We start from the raw sequence: 18,854 nt of genomic DNA, 5'->3' as shown, positions 1-18,854 counted from the left end.
TTTGATGGATTCTAAGTCTGCTTTTTCAAGTGAAACTAATATTCTTTTAGCAGCTTATTATTCCCTTGACTAGTTGTCTCCATCTTTTAATATTTTCCATGTTTAGAATCCATCTAGAAAGAAGGTAGAAAATCTGCTATGTGTGTGTGTTCTAATTATTTTTGCAGCCATATTTTAGAAAATACTTTCTTACTGTGACTGAGGCTGACATCTTTTCAGACATTTGAGTCATTTGAATTAACCTTTCTGTGAACTATCTGTTCTTTCTTTTCCCTTTGTCCATTTTTGGTTGGTCTTGTCTTATTTCTTATTGATATTTAGGAGGTCTGTGTGTATTAAATGACTTATCTATATGACTTAAATATTAGGTGGACATATTTTTACTGGTGTGTCTAGATTTTTTTCTCTTTGTGTGATTTTTTTTTGCTGTTGTTGAACACTTTATTTTTATTTCTTTATTTAACTGAAGTATAGTTGATTTACAATGTTATGTTAATTTTTCTTGTACAGAAAAGTGATTCAGTTATACATATACATACAATTTTTTAATATTCTTTTCCATTATGGTTTATCTGTGATTTTTTTTTTAATGAAGATGTTTTCTTTTCTTTTTCTTTTCACTTCTATGTAGTTGAATCTTTTCCTTTATGGATTCCAGGTCATAGTAGAAAAGACTTCCTTAATTCTTGAAAATGATTTTCCATAAGTTTTCATTTAGTGTTCCCCCCCGACCCCCCTCCATCCTTCTAGCTCACTGACATTTCTGTCTACTTGTGCCGTAGGAACACAATATTATAGTATTGGTTAGGGCTAATCCTCCTCACTAACATTTGTTTCCAGAATTTTCCTGGCAATTCTTCTTATTTATCTCTACGGGACACAAACTAACATCATATGTGTAAGCAGCACCCAGATCAAGAAACAGAGCACCAGTAGAAACCCAGGAACTCCTTGCTCTTCCTTCCAGTCACTGTCCTGACAGCATAAATTAGGTTTCCCTCTCTTCAAATTTTATAGAAAGGGAATCATATTGTGTGTACTCTTCTGAGTTTATGGTGCTCAGTAAGCTTGTATTTGTTAAGATTCATCCCTGTTGTGGTGTGTGTTTTGTTCTTTGGGGTTTCCTAAATTGGGATTATGTTAGGGGTTGCAAACTAATTCACCAAGACTTTGTAACATTGAATCTTCCAGGCTCACAACCTTCTATGCCCTTCCATTTGTTTAGTATTTTTGTTTGCTTGTGTCCTTTGATAGCTCTTTAAGGTTTTCGTCATGTGGATATCTTCTCTAATACTTTGACCAGTGTTCCCAGACCACATGAAATAATGATTTTGATAATGGACATCCTAAATTTACCACCTTTAATGGGTACCCTTTAGGGGATGAATCATCTTTGTATTCCTGGAATGAATCTCCCTTTGGTTTTTATGTGTTGCTGCATTCACTTTGCTAATATTTCATTTGGATTTTTGCATGAATATTCATACTCATGATTGGGTATAGTTATGACATTTTATTTGATTTTTGGAATGTATGTTATGTTATCTTCATGTAAAGGATTTGGAAATGTCTTTCTTCTTTTTCAGTGTTCTGAAACAGTTTAAATTACACTGGAATTACCTGTATCATAAAAGTTTATGTACAAATCTGCTTTGCAAGAGTTTGGGTCTAGTGCTTCTTGAATGTGTACCATTTTTATAATAGTCTCTATTTCTTCCATAAGGTTATTGTTTGCTTTAGATTTTCTCTCTTCTGGGGTGAGATTTGGTAATTTAAGTTTTCTAGATAATTACCCATTTCACCTAGGTTCCCACATTTATTTACATACTCTGTAGCAAAGTATTCTCTTATGATTATTTAAATTTCTTTCTTTTCTATTGTTTTCTCCTTTTTGCCTATTTATGCTTTCTACCTTTGCTTCTGTTCAGATGAGCTACTGATTTATCTATTTTATTGCCCTTCCCCTAACAAAACTTTTGTGTTTTTGTATTTATTAGTTCTATTGTTTTTCTTTTTTCTTTTTTTTTTTTTTTTTTGCGGTAGGCGGGCCTCTCACTGTTGTGGCCTCTCCCCCTGCAGAGCACAGGCTCCGGACGCGCAGGCTCAGCAGCCATGGCTCACGGGCCCAGCCGCTCCGCGGCACGTGGGATCTTCCCAGACCGGGGCACGAACCCGTGTCCCCTGCATCGGCAGGCGGACTCTCAACCACTGCGCCACCAGGGAAGCCCTGTTTTTCTTTTTTCTAATGATTAATCTCTGCATTTATACTCATTACTATTTTCCATCTGCTTTCCTTGGGTTTGTTGTTGTTATTCTTTTCCTTGGGTTCAATGCTTAATTTATTTGCATTGTTTCTTGTATTAATTAGGGTAGGCTAAGCTGCAGTAGCAAATGGATCCCCCATTTTGGTAACAACACAATAGAAATTAATTTATTTCTATTGTAATTTATTTTCAAGTAAGAAGCAGGCATTTAGGCTGGTGAATCAGCTACGCCATGCTGAGGCCATTCAGGGCCCTGGTGTTCTGCTTTGAAATCATTCAGTTATTTTTTGCTAAATGGAACCGGGAACAGTCAATGTGCACACACATTCTTTCTTTTTTTCTTTCCCAATTTTTTTCTCCGGAGTCATAGGCTCAGTAGCTGTTGGTAGGTCATCTGAGTCCCTGAAGAGGACACTTTTACCAAATAATTTAATGCTGCATAACTTGGGTCTCCATCTTTCCAGCCTGCAAGATGTTTCCTTGCTCCTCACTTGCTCAACAGCTGCTAAGCCAATGCCAACTATTTTAGGTTTTATTACATTTGTACACTATTTCAAGGTAATAATTTCTGTGTTAGGGTAGGTTGTGCTGCAGTAACAAGTAAACTCCCAAAATTTAGTCACTTCACAGAATAAAAATGTATATCTTGCTTATTAAAAGAATAACTGGACAGGAATTCTTGCGTTATGCAGTTGTGTTTACAGCAGATATAAGAATAGAGGGGTTATAAACAAAAATATATTTCCCTGGTGGTGCAGTGGTTGAGAGTCTGCCTGCCGATGCAGGGGACACGGGTTCGTGTCCTGGTCTGGGGAGATCCCACATGCCGCGGAGCGGCTGGGCCCGTGGGCCATGGCCGCTGAGCCTGTGCGTCCGGAGCCTGTGCTCCGCAACGGGAGAGGCCACAACAGTGAGAGGCCCGCGTACCGCAAAAAAAAAAAAAAAAAAAAAAAAAAAAAAAAAATATATATATATATATATATATATATATTTGTACTTTTTTATATGTACTTGCATAGTTACCTTTACGGGGTGCTCGTTATTGCTTTGTGTGGATTGGAGTTATTGTCTAGTGTCGTTTAATTTCAGCATAAAGAAACCCTTTTATCTTTTCATAGGGTTCTGTAGGGTGGGTCACTGAGCTTGGGATGGAGGAAGGGTGAGAATAGCCCCTGTTAAAATGTCACAGACCCTACTGTCTTACCTAAGTTCAATAGTTCCTCTTGGATGGATGATTTGCAGTTCAATCTATGGCTTTGGTTAATTTTTAGGGTTATGAAATGATTGTTCTTAGTTGCTCTCCCTGTATTTTCATTGCTTTTGTGGGAGAGTGAGTTCACCAAGGTCCTGCTCTGATTGGAGAAGTCAGTTGCCCTAGGATCTATCTTAATGTTCATTTTTTTTTGTCATTTTGGGGATAGGGGCATGATGCACCCTTTTAATGTTTAGGTAAAGTCCTCTTTTATTCCTGAAAAGTTTTAAAATTAGATTTTAGAATATACTTTGGGTCCTATTTCTATTCTGTTCTTCAGGGACACTAATTTGTATATAAGGTTAAAAAATTGTTTTAGATTAAATAAAGGCCACAGTGGCCTTCAGAAGACATGAACAAACTAATCAGGTGAAAGAAGAAGTGTCATTTTGGAGGCAAGCTTTCCAGAGTATTGAATTCACCCTTGTTTAAAGTCTTTTCTTGCTTTGCTGTGTCAGCCACGGGCTCTATTTTACTGCATCTGATGCAGCGCTCTGGTGCCACCTAGTGCTACAAATGAGTAAAGGCCACTCTGCTTTTTTCCTTCACTTTTTTCAACAGTAACAATAATAACTGGTGTTTTCTACTTCAAACTTGACTGTTTGAGTTATAATATGCAGTTAAAAGAACCAAAAATGTGTTTTACATTATATGTTTACTCTTAGGCAGAATGAGTCATATTTGGGAAAATCTCAAATGATCTTGGAGTGAAGGGTTAGTATTCTATTCATTAGGAATTTTTCCTAAATGCAGTCTTGTCCTTATTTCCATACTTCTTCATGCCTACTGACTGAGGATGAGCCTATCTTTTCTCTGCTCTCTCCAAATTCTTTATGGATGCTCTATGAAATCCCTCCATCATTATAAATAATCTCTGCTTCCCCTCTGACTCCTACACGAAGGACCTACCCTACTCCTACACTCCTCTGTACTCCTTCTCCACGTGTGTCCTCCACGTCCTGACGTTATCCTCTCTACTGTATAATTCTACCTCCATTAGAAATACCTTACTTTAGGACTTTCCTGGTGGCCCAGTGGTTAAGAATCCGCCTGCCAATTCAGGGGACACGGGTTCGAGCCCTGGTCCGGGAAGATCCCACATGCCGTAGAGCAACTAAGCCCGTGCGCCACAACTACTGAGCCTGCACTTTAGAACCTGCGAGCCACAACTACTGAGCCCACATGCCACAACTACTGAAGCCCACGTGCCTAGAGCCTGTGCTCCACAACAAGAGAAGCCACCGCAATGAAAAGCCTGCGCACCGCAATGAAGAGAAGTCCCCGCTCATCGCAACTAGAGAAAGCCCGCGTGCAGCAACAAAGACCCAAGGCAGCCAAAGATAAATAAATAAAATAAATAAATTAAAAAATAAAGAAATACCTTACTTTATATTTCTGACCTCTTTAAAAAAAAAGCTTTACAGGTTTATGACTTTCAAGGTAATATAAAAAGTTTCAATAATAAAACATAATCAATCCAAAAGAAGCCAAGAAAGAGATGAAGAAAGAGGCAGCCACTCCTGATTGGTAGGTGGCAGGTTTAAGAAGCAAGAGAACTTACATACGAGGCTTGTCTTGGGTGGCCACAAGACAGGTAGATCTCCACGCCTGCCCACCAGAAACTTAAAGAGTTAATATAGAGGCCTTAATGGGGCTCAGTCAGGCATACAGTCCATATGGTCTCAACCACACATTACTCTCTCAAGGCTGCATCCTTGAAGTGGCTCCTAGCATAGGGATGGTGGGCAGGACGTACCTTCCAGCAGTATGCCTTCCATATGGGCATCTCCAAGAGGAAACATATATTCAATTCCATTGTAGCATACAGCACATTTAATTGCAAGTCTTTGTTGATTTGCCTGTCTCCCCTTGTAGTCTGCGAACTCCTTCATGGTAGTGACTATATATTTTTTATATTTGCTTTCTCTCCTTCAACAAAATGCCTGGCACACAGAAGGTGCTCAATAAATATTCCAATGAATCAGGCATGAATAAAGGATGAATGAATAATCAGAATGAATAAAGGCACTCCTTCAGTGCAAGAATGGACCTATTTCTTCTGGACCCAAGCACATGAGAGTAATCCTTTAATGTGGGTCTTTTCTGTGGAGTTGATCGATCGATTGATTTATTGATTCATTAAACATGTATAGAGTGCCTGGTAGGTTTCAAGAGATGAGCCCATATAAAAAGAAGCATCCTCTGTACCTTTGAGAAGATGATTCTTTCAGTACAGAGAGCAGTGTTATTATATTTTGGTTAGTCATTCCTGCAGATGAGTGCTGAGTAGATTAAAGAGTGGTTAAAGCTGAAGGCTTACACACCAGCATGACACTGGACTTCCACGTCCCAGACCTGCTCCTCAGGATGGCCCTCCCCTTGTTTCATTTCCACATAAGGAGGCTTCTGCCTTTACTGGGCCTGCCTAAGGCGGCCAAGAGCAAAAGCTGCTGCAGACCAGAGCATGGCCGGGGCATATACAGCTGCACATATCAGGTGAGGTAAGCATGATGCAGAAAAGGCATGTTTGGGGATCATGGCATCTTTCTCATCCTCGTTCTTCCCCAAAGGCCCTAACTCACACAAGGCTTATGCTGCTCATACCTAAGGAAGACGTGTTCCCTTTTATCTCCACGTGTCCCAAAGCCTGCTCTCTGCAACCACATGAAGCTCATTTACTTTAGGTTATCAGTTACTAGTAATGAGAGCTTCCTTTCCTCATTCTAAGAAAGCAAGTTCTTCTTTATTTCTTCCCTGTCGAAAACCTGCTTTCAGAAGAGAATCTGAAATTTCTCTACTATAAAAGCTTAAAAATTATTAGTTCAGTGATACCTTCTAGTGGGTCTTCCTATCTCAACAGTATACCCAATTGATGCCTGGGATTATGTTCTAGGAAATATATAAAAAGGCAGGTAGCCTAACTGAGGGTCCTGAAATTATTCCCTAAAGGTGGTTATTTTCGTTACTGCCAGGGTGGACAACAGCAGGGAGGAGGAGAAAAGGTCAGGGAGGGAAAAAGATCAGGGTCAAGGGCGCAGGTAGAGGTTAGCTAGTAGAACGTCTGGGGTCAGAGGTCAGTTAAGGAGAATTAAGCTGTGCAGGCAGTGCTCAGGGCAAGAAATTACATTGAGGGAAGTGTGACAGGAGCTGGAGTTACATAACTATTTTGGTGCAGGCTGCAAAAAAAGGCAAAGGCAAAGGACCATGTCCTGGTTTGTCTCTTCTGCACGAGAACACCTTTGATTTTTAAGCTTTCCACGTTCCCTAATAGGAGGATGAGGTGAAAAGGTAGGGGGGAGCTGCCAGAGGTAAAAGAAGAGGCTGGAGGGACTCAGAAATTCTTCTCACCCTCGCGCCCCCCTCGCCGCCCTCCACCAAGGAAGGCCGAGGGAGTGACTCTAGGCGGGCGCTGGGAGGAGCCTCTGGAGCATCCTCCCAGCAGCCGCCTCTGAGCATCATGGGAAAATCCTTCCTCCCTCGGACATGGCGTCCACCTGTCCGGCGGCAGCAGCCGGCTCCGGCGCCGCGGTTCGCGGGTGCGGGCAGAGGAGCAGTTGGAGCTTCGGTCGTGGGGCGGAAGGAGCTGGAGGGGGCGGCGGCAGCGGCGGCGGCGGCGGCGGTGACGCCGCGCGAGGGCCCGCGTGTTAAAGCTGAGGGCGTCCGGGCGGCGGACGGCTGGCAGCGGGCCGCGCGGCGCGCGCCGGCCCCGGGACGCAGGCATGGCGTCCCGGGTGCTGCAGCTGCTTCGGCAGGGCGTGTGGGCCGCGCTCACCGGGGGCTGGTACCACGACCCGGATCAGAGCAAGTTCACTAACAGCTGCCACCTCTACCTGTGGCTGTTTTTGCTGCTGCTGCCCCTGGCTCTGCACCTGGTGAGTGGCGGCGTTCAAGCCCTGGGGAAACCTCCGAGTCTGCCTCGGGATGGAAAGGATTGGCAGTGATTCCCTAAGAGGAGGGATGGGGAAGGTCTTCAGGAATTTGGGAGAGAGAAAGTAAAGGGAAAGGAGAAGGGGCTCTCCGGCAGGAAAAAGAAGTAGGAAGGACTTTGGGGGCTCTGGGACTCATTAATAGTTGATGCCAGGGCTTTCCTGGTGGCGCAGTGGTTGAGAGTCCGCCTGCCGATGCAGGGGACACGGGTTCGTGCCCTGGTCCGGGAAGATCCCACATGCCGCGGAGCGGCTGGGCCCGTGAGCCATGGGCGCTGAGCCTGCGCGTCCGGAGCCTGTGCTCCGCAACGGGAGAGGCCGCAACAGTGAGAGGCCCGCGTACCGCAAAAAAAAAAAAAAAAAAAAAAAAAAAAAAAAAAAAGAATTGATGCCAGCTGTTCCGCTGAGTCAGACTCTGCGTGTCGCTGTGGAAGGTTGAACCTGTTTTGTATGTGAACAGTCCCAGGCCCCTCGGCTGGGTACCTTGTGGTAATGTTTGGTAGAAGCTGCTGTGCATGATAGCCAAAAGGCAAAAATGAAATGTTAAAAGCAAACCTGTTTCCGTTGTTGATCTTTTACCCCCTTTCCTCCTTTCTTGTTTTGCTTTGGGAAGGCAGTTACTCAATTTGCAATTTCCACATCACTGTGTAAAGAAATCTGTAGAAAAATGTAATGATGGAAAAATCTAATGTAATTTATTTGACCCTTAGTGAGGTTACACAGTTGAGTGCTTGCTGAGTAGCTACACAGATGACCTTCTAAGGTAAACAAACCTTATTGAAACAATGTTTAACCTTATTTGAGAAGCTCTACAAGCAGGGTGCTCCATGTCATATTAAATGTTAAGAATCTAATTTTGATATGTCTATTGAAGGTCTTTATTCCTAAAACGTAATTTGATCATGTTCTCCACAGCAGAAATCTTCAGTGAGTTTGCATGGCTGACAGAGTCCCAGTTTGACATTAGAAGTTGTCTGTGATTTGGATCCCATGTATTGTTTTTCTGGTAGTTTAGCCACAGGATCAGAATTCCGGCTCTGAAGTCAGGCTGCCTGCGTTAAATTTTGGGTTCACCTCTTACCAGTTCTCTGACCTTGGGCAAGTTACTTTGACCTTATCTGATTTTTAAAATTTTCTTACCTGTGAAATGAGAAAAACACTAGGACCAGATGTGAAGTGTTGTTTTGGGGATCAAATAAGCACCTAAAGCTATCCATCTTTCTGGCTTGACCTGGGATTGGACTCAGACCTGGTGTAAATTTCCATTTTGGTACTTACTAGCTGTTTGACCTGATAGTTGACCTATCTAAATCTTCCTTTTGTCATCCTTAAAATAGATGTGATAATGACCATTTCATGGGAAAAATAAGTAAATTTCATGTAAAAAGCACTTCATACAGCGGCTAATCCATAGAGACCCTTTAATAAATGGTTTCTTTTTAATAAATGTTAAGTTTCCTCTTCTTCTGGGACCTTGTTCATCCTGTTTCCTTAGCCTATAGGGCCCAGTGTTTTCTCTTTGTTTAGAGGGGCAGCGCAGCAGAGAGTTGAGGAACACAAGCTTGGGTTCAGTCCTGGTTCTTCTGCTTACTGGTTGTGTGAGCTCAAGCAAGCTTGAGCTTTCTGGCGTGTAAAGCAGGGCTAAGGGTACCTGCCTTATAGGGTGCATAGGAGGATTGAATGAATTAATGAATAGAGAACTGAATGAATTAATGAACAGTTGATTGAATGAATGCATGAAAGTACTTCTCAGTACTGACTTTATTTTTTCCCCATCATTCACTTGCCAAAATCTAAAGCCCACTGGAAAGGCCATCTCTGTCTAGGCTTCCCTGATCCCACTTATCTAGAATTAATCTCTCTTCTCTCTTGCCCTAATACCATTCTGTTTTTCATGTCAGTACTATGGCACGTTTTGAATTCTGTACTTCGTTGTTGGAACATGTATTTACCTCTGCTCCTGGGTCGTGAGCTTTTTGATTTTTTGAGGACATGGTTTTTGATTTTGTTGATTCATCTTGGTTTTCCTTGTTGTACCTAGCAAAGTGCCCTGCATTTAGCTCACAATGATCTCACACATAATAAACTGGTAGAAATAAAATCAACCTGCCTGTCTTTCTCTTCCAACCAGCATTAGGTTGTCTACCTCACAACATATTTTGAGTATTTCCTGATAATGATCTAATCCCACTCCTCAGCAACAACCCGAGTAACTTTTAATGTATATCCCTGCAGATGTTTTTTTATGAGTACGGGCTCATTTTTACATAACTCCTTTTAAGATTTGATGTACACGTATGCTCAGAACCCTTAATTTCTGCCTAATTATGCTTCATTGAGTAGCTTGATTTCTACTTTATATTTGTAAATAGGAAATTGTCCTTAGTTAAGTTCCTCTTTAATGATATTTCAAAATAATTTTTGGCTAAATCTCAGGAGTTTAGAAAGCAAAAAACTGATACCTTAAATACTTTAATGCTTACATCAAACCAGTTATACTAAAATTTCTATATTTTTATGCCAGTGTGCTTTTAACGATTACAGAGCCATTTTATGTGAGTGCATTTATTACATGGCTGCTTTTTAATATATAGCCTATCTTATTGAAAAAAATGCAGGTAGTCCTTTTCTTGCTCTGGTCTTCCGGTCTCTGAAAATAACCTTAGAAATAAAAGACCCTTCTTCTCCAATGCAGGGTTCTGTTCTCTGGGTTTTGATGCCTAAATATATTTTTCTGCACTTCAGTGCTGCCTGTGATTTTTAACATCTTTCTCAGTTTGTTCCACTTATGAGAACTTGGTCCAAAAAGATCCCTGGCTGCTTGCTGAAGTTCTGTTATTTAAGGGGCCCTGAACTTTTCTGGGTTTTGCACAATTTGATTAAACATGTTTAATCAAGGCAGTTCCACTGCAGGGAGAATCCACCCTTTTATTTAATGGGGACCTTGAATATGTAAATTAAAATTTTATTATTAATTATTGAGGCAAACTGATCTCTAAGCCCCCGCATTTACTTAGGTCTGGTTGGAAAATAAGTTATTTATTAGCATTTATAAGCTATATATTTTCGAGAAATGCTCAAAAGTACATACCTAAAAACATTAGGTCTATTTAGATAATTTGGAAAGAGTTTTACTTTGTTTTATTATCAGTCTACTTAAAAAAATTTATTTATTTACTTGGTTGCGCTGGGTCTTAGTTGCAGCAGGCGGGCTGCTTGGTTGTGGCAGGCGGGCCTCTTAGTTGTAGCTCACTGGCTTCTTAGTTGCAGCATGCATGTGAGATCTAGTTCCCGGACCAGGGATCAAACGTGGCCCCTCCTGCATTGGGAGCGCAGAGTCTTAACCACTGTACCACCAGGGAAGTCCCATATCAGCCTACTTTTAATTTGGATCAACTGGAAGATGCATTTGTCATTAGAGATGTTTAACCTTTCATTTATTACACATGTTCATGTACTTATTATTTTGAGATAACCAACAGAGATTCATGTAGAGCTTTAGGACAGGAGCATCCCGGGCATGATTCTGACCCTTAAGAAGTTGTGACAGCACCAGGCTAGTGTCAAAAGATGTCCCTGCTCTACTGCCTATCAATTGTGTGATCTTGTGGAAATATCTTCACTTCTCTGGGCCTCAGTTTTCTCATCTGCAAAATGGGGATAGCGAGCTTCGCTTTATAGATTTAAGCAACTGAGATCCAGAGGGAGTGGGTTATTTGCTCAAGGCCATCTAAGTAAGAGTAGTGATATTCAGAATTTTAGCTGAGGTCCTGGCGTCTCCAGGTCTGTGGCCTTGTCAGAGCACTGCGCTGCTGACCTGCTGTGCATGAGGGCATCTGAACTCCCTGAAACAGTGACCCCTCATCAAGGGAAGTTCTGATCATCCTGGTGGTAGTAAGGTCAACCTGAGTAGTGGAAAAAATGGGGTGGAGCCTTCACATTCTTCAAGACCCCGTGCGGGGCAACGTTATAAATGATTTTCACACGGAAAACCTGTCCTTTATTTTATGGCTGTAGCTTTTTGTTTCCTCTGATTTTCTTGTGTGTTAGCCAGACTTGCTGTGTTTCCAGTTCTGCTTTTTAATTTATCCTTGGAGACTTTTTTGATAAGAACCACATCATTTCTAATTGCTATAATTATAATGAAATGGGATTACCTGTCATGGGGCCGCGTAGCGCCAGATATACAGTGGGTGCTCTGCACGCACTAGCTGTCATTGTCACACCTAGTTGGTGACTCTTTATCACGGTCTGTGGCCACTCACCATTTGGGTACGTGAATATTTTTCTTTAGGTCTTGTATGTCTTTGGCCACCCCTTTTTTCACTCCTACTTCTAACATAGAAGATGAGTTTATGTGAATTATGGAAAGGTGGTCTGTCCAAAACCCTTTCCAAAAAGGTGGTCTGTCCAAACCCTTTCCTGGCTCAGGACCTGGGGACTGGAGTTCAGCCACCATTTGACCCTGTCAGCTGGAGGCCTTTGTGCAGGATGCAACCTGCATAACCTGACACAGCAGGCCTGGCTGGTCTGTTTGATTGTTGTTACTTTGTTGGACTGCTTGGTACATTGCTGGTCCCAAAAGCGTATCTCTCACCCTGGTCAATCCTAGCACTCATATTCAGCTTCTTCCTAAGAAAGGCTTTTTCTGCTGTTGAATCTCATGGTCTATACTTTGTCTCCTTTGATTCCTAGAAGCTTATTGTCTGGTCCTTCTACTTGTGGGGACCTTATTTCTTCTCACATTGAGATGCATGATACTCCCCACTTTCCCATAAGCCACTTGAATGTCTGAATTTCCTTCCTCCTTCCCTCATCTGTCTGAAACAGAGTGGGGTCGAAGTGTAAGGGCTGCAGCTAAGGGATGCTTGAAGGCATTCTTCCCTGGGCTGTGGGCTTCCAGACTCGGGCTGAATGCCATCCCATGCGGTTGTCTTAAAATTTTTACTGCTGCAGTTGGTTGTTTGGACTGTGTGTATGAAGGGCTTGGCTCCATGGGACTTTGCTTTTCTGGTGAAGGCACTTTCACCAGGGATATCCCCCTCCCTAGGGCATTCTAGGGCAGTCGTCTTCACTCTTTTCAATATGGCCTTTCTTGAGTGATGTTGCCACCCTCCTGCAAAATTCCTTCTGCTTCTCCTCATCTTCTGCCGTTTAGACACATGGTTGTCTGCCAGCCAGTTGTGTTTTTTGTCTGTGACAAAAGAACCGGTACCTGCCTTGTTCTTTGGGAACAAGTTCTTTCGGAACAAGTTCCGCAGCACTCTCCAAAAAGAGTACCCTTTCCCCCTTTCCTTTCCGTTCTCATATTGCAAGTTCATGACTAATTTTCTGGTGGTTAAATTTATGTCTCTGACCTCACTGGCACTTCCCTTAATTTCTCCCAGTTAGTGACTAGTTTTATTTGGATGCTGCTCTCCTTAGATATACTGTTATTTTTCCAATCGTAATGTCTAATACTTTATTTAATAGGCTTGGTGTGATTTATTTATTTACTTAAATTTTTTAAAAAAATTGAAATATAGTTGTTTCATGTTTTGGCTGTTGTGAAGAGTGCTGCTGTGAACATAGGGGTGCATGTATCTTTTTGAATTATAGTTTTGTCTGGGTATATTCCCAGGAGTGGGATTGCTGGATGGTATGATTTATTTTATATGGAAGGTGATACTTATCAGGTGATTATTGTTTTCTAATTTTAACCATTTGGTCTCTCAGATGATTCCTTTTACAAGCCACCCAACTTTACTCCCATTTTAGCTACTCTAATCTCTTTTCAACGTCCCATGAAAGTAAAAAATGGACTAGCTCTTAATGGTATTCAGATTTTTACCTTTTCTTCTGATGGATTTTCCCCTTTAACATCATCATTATTATTCATTATTATTATTATTACAGGTAATAATAACAGCCAACACTCACTGAGCACAGATAGACTGGCACTGTTAAAAGAGCTTGGCATGAACTAAAGCATATCTTCCTCACAGTAACCCAGAGAGGCACTGTCATTATTCCCATTTTACAGTTGATGAAACTGGCATGGAGAGGTTGGGTAAGAACCTTCAGGATCCATGGCTAGTCGTGACCTAACCAGAATTAGAGGCCAAGCAGTTGGAGCTGGTACCCCCTTGGCCATTCCATATTGAATACAGGTAATTTCACAATAGGACCATCTATTTTCTGCACATGGGCATGAAGAGATCCAGAAACTGAACAGGTGCAAAGAAGTATGTAGGAAAAGTTAACTTTCCTCCCACACTTGTCTCTAGTACCTCATTCAAGAGGCAACCTCCACACACAGTCTCTTGTGTGTTCTTCCAGTGATATTTTATACACATGTGAATGGAAGTGTGATGTGGAGCTGCTAGGTTTAATCCCAAAGCAGCCATCTTTGTCATCCACTGTCCCTTTCAATTTGCTCTGTAGAGGAGTTCTTTCTCTACTCTTAGATAAAAATGTGCAAGCCCCAGGACTTCAGGTCACAGGTAATACAAAGTCTTCTAGTTGCTTTAAGTAACAAAGCACAGACTTGACTGGGATTTCAGAATGTCTGTTTCCATATGGTGATCCAAGCAGGAAGGGGTATGAGGATGGCATGGTCTTTTTTCACTCTTTTCCCTCACACACTGGCTAATGTTCTGATGCCTTTGGCCTTGAAGAACAGGAAAGTGCTTTGTTGACAGGCACGGTGGTAAGCTGGCTCCCGGCTCTTGAAGCATGGCTCACGTTCCCAGCTGACTCCCTCTGGTGAGGTCCTTCCACGTGTCCTGCAGAGACCCTGTTCTCTTTTCCAGGGCTCTCCCACCCACAGTGTCTTGGAGGAGGGCTGCTGCCTCTCTATCCCACCTGGTTGCTTATTCCTTTCATAGTTCCTTGGCATGTGGTGGTCCACCCCAGCTTTCCTCTGCTCCAGCGCCCTTTTGGACCTCTAAAGCGAACTCCTGGGATGTTTGTGCACACGGTCCATGCAAACACTCACATATTCTGTCCCCGAACAGACTCTGGGAGAACAGGTCAACCCCAACATAGCAACTTCTCCTTCATCCCTCCATCCGAGCAGCTAGCCAGCCAGTCTCTCATCTTTTAGCTCTTCTGGGAAGAACCAGACATCAGACTCCCTGCCCAAATTGTCGGGGACCCCTAATAAGTCTTTGAGTGGCCCCACTGAAGCCTTCCTCTCGACTATGGGGGAGAGAGACACAGGGCTCACTGAACACCATGGCCCCCTCCAACAGTTTTCACAGGTCCTCTCATTCTGGACTCTTATTACATCCTCGCTTTTGGTGAGGGATTTTAGGGTCATCTCACTCGTTGTCATAACCCATGTAGAAGTTTCTGGATGTGGTTTGTCCCAGAAGTTGCACTGAAATCTAATATCTATCCCACATTGGCTCTTTGGTCAACACTTTCAGTTGACTATTTTGTTGTATATGTATGCAACCATGTATCTGTACATATCCTTGTTTTTTCCACTTTACCTTTTCTACTTTTTCTTGGAGAGCATTACATAAAGGTCTTCTTCATTATTTATTTATTTATTAAAAAATTTTATTTATTTGTTTATTTATTTTTGGCTGTGTTGGGTCTTCGTTTCTGCGTGAGGGCTTTCTCTAGTTGCGGCGAGCGGGGGCCACTCTTCATCGCGGTGCGCGGGCCTCTCACTGTCGCGGCCTCTCCTGTTGCAGAGCACAGGCTCCAGACGCGCAGGCTCAGTAGTTGTGGTGCATGGGCCTAGTTGCTCCGTGGCATGTGGGATCTTCCCAGACCAGTGCTCGAACCCGTGTCCCCTGCATTGGCAGGCAGATTCTCAACCACTGCGCCACCAGGGAAGCCCCTTCTTCATTATTTTTAAGGTCAGCATGGTATTCCACTTTGTGAGTAAAGGGTGATTTATTTCACCTGTCTCCTTGAAGAATATTTAAGTTTTTCAGATGATTTTAAACCTAATGCTAATATTTGGCTATTTGAATTGTTTCATGCAGTATTTGAACACATATATATCAGTCAGGATATGCTGATTTGTGCTGATATAACAAATAGCCTCAGAATCTCCTTGGTTTTACCAAGTTTATTTATTTTTTATTCATATTATGTGTCCAACATGGTTAGTGGGGAAGGGGAGGATGGTTAGCAGGGGGTCCTGCTCATCACAGGCATGTAGGTATCTAGGCTGATAGAACCCCCAGTTCTGGCTCATGGGCCCAGCCGCTCCACGGCATGTGGGATCTTCCCGGACCGGGGCACGAGCCCATGTCCCCTGCATCAGCAGGCGGACTCTCAACCACCGTGCCACCAGGGAAGCCCCCCAATTTTTATTTTTGAAAAATTTCTAGTCTACAGAGAAGTTGCAAATATAACACAATGAATACCGTATACTCTTCACTTCGATTCACCAGTTCTTAATGTTTTGCCACATTTGCCATGTCACTCTCTTATATATTTATACATTTAAAATTTTGCTGAATCCTTTGAGAATAAATTACAAACATCAAGACACTTTTCCCCTAGAAACTTCATCAGGTGTCTCTTAAGGAGAAGGACGTTCTCCCACATAATCATCGCACTCAAAAAATGAACATTGATGTAATGCTATTGTCTAATACATAGTTCTCATGCAGATTTCCCCAGTTATGCTAATGATGTCCAGCGTAGCTGAGCTTTTTGTTTTGTTTTTCTGGATCTAAGATTCAATCGAGGATCATGCACTGCTTTTAGTTGTCATGTCTCTGAATTGTCCTTTATTCTAGAACACGTTCTTCAAGTTTTTTTTTTCTTTTGTGGCAATAAAAGTTGTTTTGCAGAATGTCCCACAATTTGGATTTTTTTATTGTATCCTTGAGATTAGGTGTCTGATTATGCATTTTTTGGCATGAATACTACCTGAGTGATGTGTCTTTGTCCTGTATCACATCAGAGGCACCCAATGTCATTCCCCCTTTGGTGGTGCCAATAAGTTTGGTCATTGGTCAAGGTGGTGTTGGCCAGATTTCTCTGTTGTAAAGGTACCTCATTTCCTCTTGTATTTAACAAATAATCTGGGAGGGGAAACCTGGAGACTGTACATGTTATTGTATTCCCCCAAAATTTTTACTCATGGTTGTACCAAAAATTGATGATGCTTACCTAAAATAATTACCAAAATGATGGCTGAAAAATGGTGATTTTCTATTTATTCATAGGTATTCTTCTGTGAAGAAAAGCTGTCCTTTTCCCCCTGCCTTGTAGTTTTGTTGTGTTTGTTAGTGTGGTCTCATAGATTCTTTTTTTTTTTTTATTCAGTGGATATTATTCATTCCTATCATCATTCTTTTTTTTTTTTAATTTAAATATTTAATTTATGTCCAAACCAGATTTTTAAAAATAGAAGTATAGTTGATTTACAATTTTATTTTAGTTTCAGGTGTACAGTGTAGTGATTCAGTATTTTTACAGATTATATTCCATTAAAAGTTACTACAAAATAATGGCTGTAATTCCCTATGCCGTACAATATATCCTTGTTGCTTATCTATTTTACACATAGTTGTTTGTATCTCTTAATCCCCTACCCTTAACTTGCCCCTTCCCTTCCCTCTCCCTACTGGTAGCCACTAGTTTGTTCTCTATGTCTGTGAGTTTGTTTCTGCTTTGCTATATACATTCGTTTTATTTTTCAGATTCCACATAAAATGATATACAGTATTTGTCTTTCTTTGTCTGACTTATTTCACTAAGCGTAGTACACTTTAGGTCCATCTACCTTATTGCAAATGGCAGAATTTCACTTTTTTATGGCTAATATTCCATTATACACCCCCCCCCCCCACATCTTCTTTATTCATTTATCCGTTGATGGACATTTAGATTGCTTCTGTATCTTGGCTATTGTAAACAGTGCTGCTATGAACATTAGACTGCATATATCTTTTCAAGTTGTTTTTTTCAGATATATACCCAGGAATTGAATTGCTGGATCATATGGTAGTTCTATTTTTAGTTTTTTGAGGAACCTTCATACTGTTTTCCATAGTGGATGCATGAATTTACATTTTCACCAACAGTGTACAACAGTTCCCTTTTCTCCACATCCTCTCCAGCATTTGTTATTTGTGGACTTTTTGATGATGGTCATTCTGACAGGTAATCTCTTTATGGTTTTAATTTGTGTTTCTCTAATAAGTAGCAATGACGAGCATCTTTTCATGTGCCTGTTGGCCATCTGTATATCTTCTTTGGAAAAGTGTCTATTTAGGTCTTCTGCCCATTTTTTGATTGGATTGTTTGTTTGTTTGTTTTTTGATATTGAATTGTATGAGCTGTTTGTATATTTTGGATATTAACCCCTTGTCAGTCACATTGTTTTCAAATATTTTCTCCCATCCTGTAGGTTGTCTTTTTGTTTTGACGGTGGTTTCTTTTGCTGTGCAGAAGCCTTTAAGTTTAATTTCATCCCATTTGTTTATTTTTGCTTTTATTTCTTTTGCCTTAGGAGACAGATCCAAAAAATATTGCCACTATTTATGTCAAAGAGTGGTCTGCATATATTTTCTTCCAGGAATTTTATGGTTTCAGGTCTTACACTTAGGTTTTTAATCCACTTTGAGTTTTTTGTTTGTTTGTTTGTTTTGTTTTTTTTTGTTTTTGTTTCATTATTTTTTGGCTGCACCATGTGGCTGGTGGGATCTCAGTTCCCCTGCCAGGGATTGAACTGGGCCACATCAGTGAAAGCCCGGAATCCTAACCACTAGCCCACCAGGGAACTCCCCATTTGGGGTTTATTTTCACATATGGTGTGAGGAAATGTTCTAATCTCATTCTTAGAACATTTAGCTGTCCAGTTTTCTCAGCAGAAGAGACTGTCTTTTCTCCATTATGTATTCTTTCCTTTTTTGTCATAGTTCAAGTGTGTAGGTTTACTTCTGGGCTCTCTATTCTGTTCCATCGATCTATGTGTCTGTTTTTGTGCCAGTACCATGCTGTTTTGATTACTGCAGCTTTGTAGTATAGTCTAAAGCCAGGGAGTGTGATACCTCCAGCTTTGCTCTTTTTTCTCAACATTGCTTTGGCAATTTGGGGTTTTCATGGTTCCATATGAATTTTAGGATTATCTGTTGTAGTTCTGTGAAAAATGTCATGGGTATTTTGATAAGAATTGCATGAAATCTGTTGATTGCTTTGGGTAGTATGGACATTTTCATAATATGGATTCTTCCAATCCAAGAACACAGAATATCTTTCCATTTCTTTTTATCATTTTCAAATTCCTTCATCAATATTTTATAGTTTCCAGGGTCTAGGTCTTTCACCTCCTTGGTTAAGCTTATTCTTAGGTATTTTATTCTTTTTGATGTGATTGTAAAGGGGATTGTTTCCTTAATTTCTCTTTGTGATAGTTCATTATTAGTGTATAGCAGAGCAACAGATTTCTGTACATTC

General features: G+C 41.2%; 1 protein-coding gene across 1 annotated transcript in view; it reads left to right on the top strand.

The window, feature by feature from the left end:
• Positions 1 to 7,217: 7,217 nt before the first annotated feature.
• Positions 7,218 to 18,854, top strand: part of PCNX2 (pecanex 2) — a 281,381-nt gene continuing 269,744 nt past the window's right edge. The window contains exon 1 of the mRNA XM_081237716.1: positions 7,218 to 7,388. Within this exon, the coding sequence (XP_081093842.1) occupies positions 7,236 to 7,388 (153 nt within the window). The 5' untranslated portion in view covers positions 7,218 to 7,235. The remainder of the gene's footprint in view (positions 7,389 to 18,854) is intronic.

This window comes from Mesoplodon bidens (assembly GCF_964165515.1).
Source record: "Mesoplodon bidens genome assembly, chromosome: 1".
Taxonomy (NCBI): domain Eukaryota; kingdom Metazoa; phylum Chordata; class Mammalia; order Artiodactyla; family Ziphiidae; genus Mesoplodon; species Mesoplodon bidens.
The sequence above is the reverse complement of the archived record's forward strand: the minus strand, read 5'-3'. Positions and strand labels throughout refer to the sequence as shown.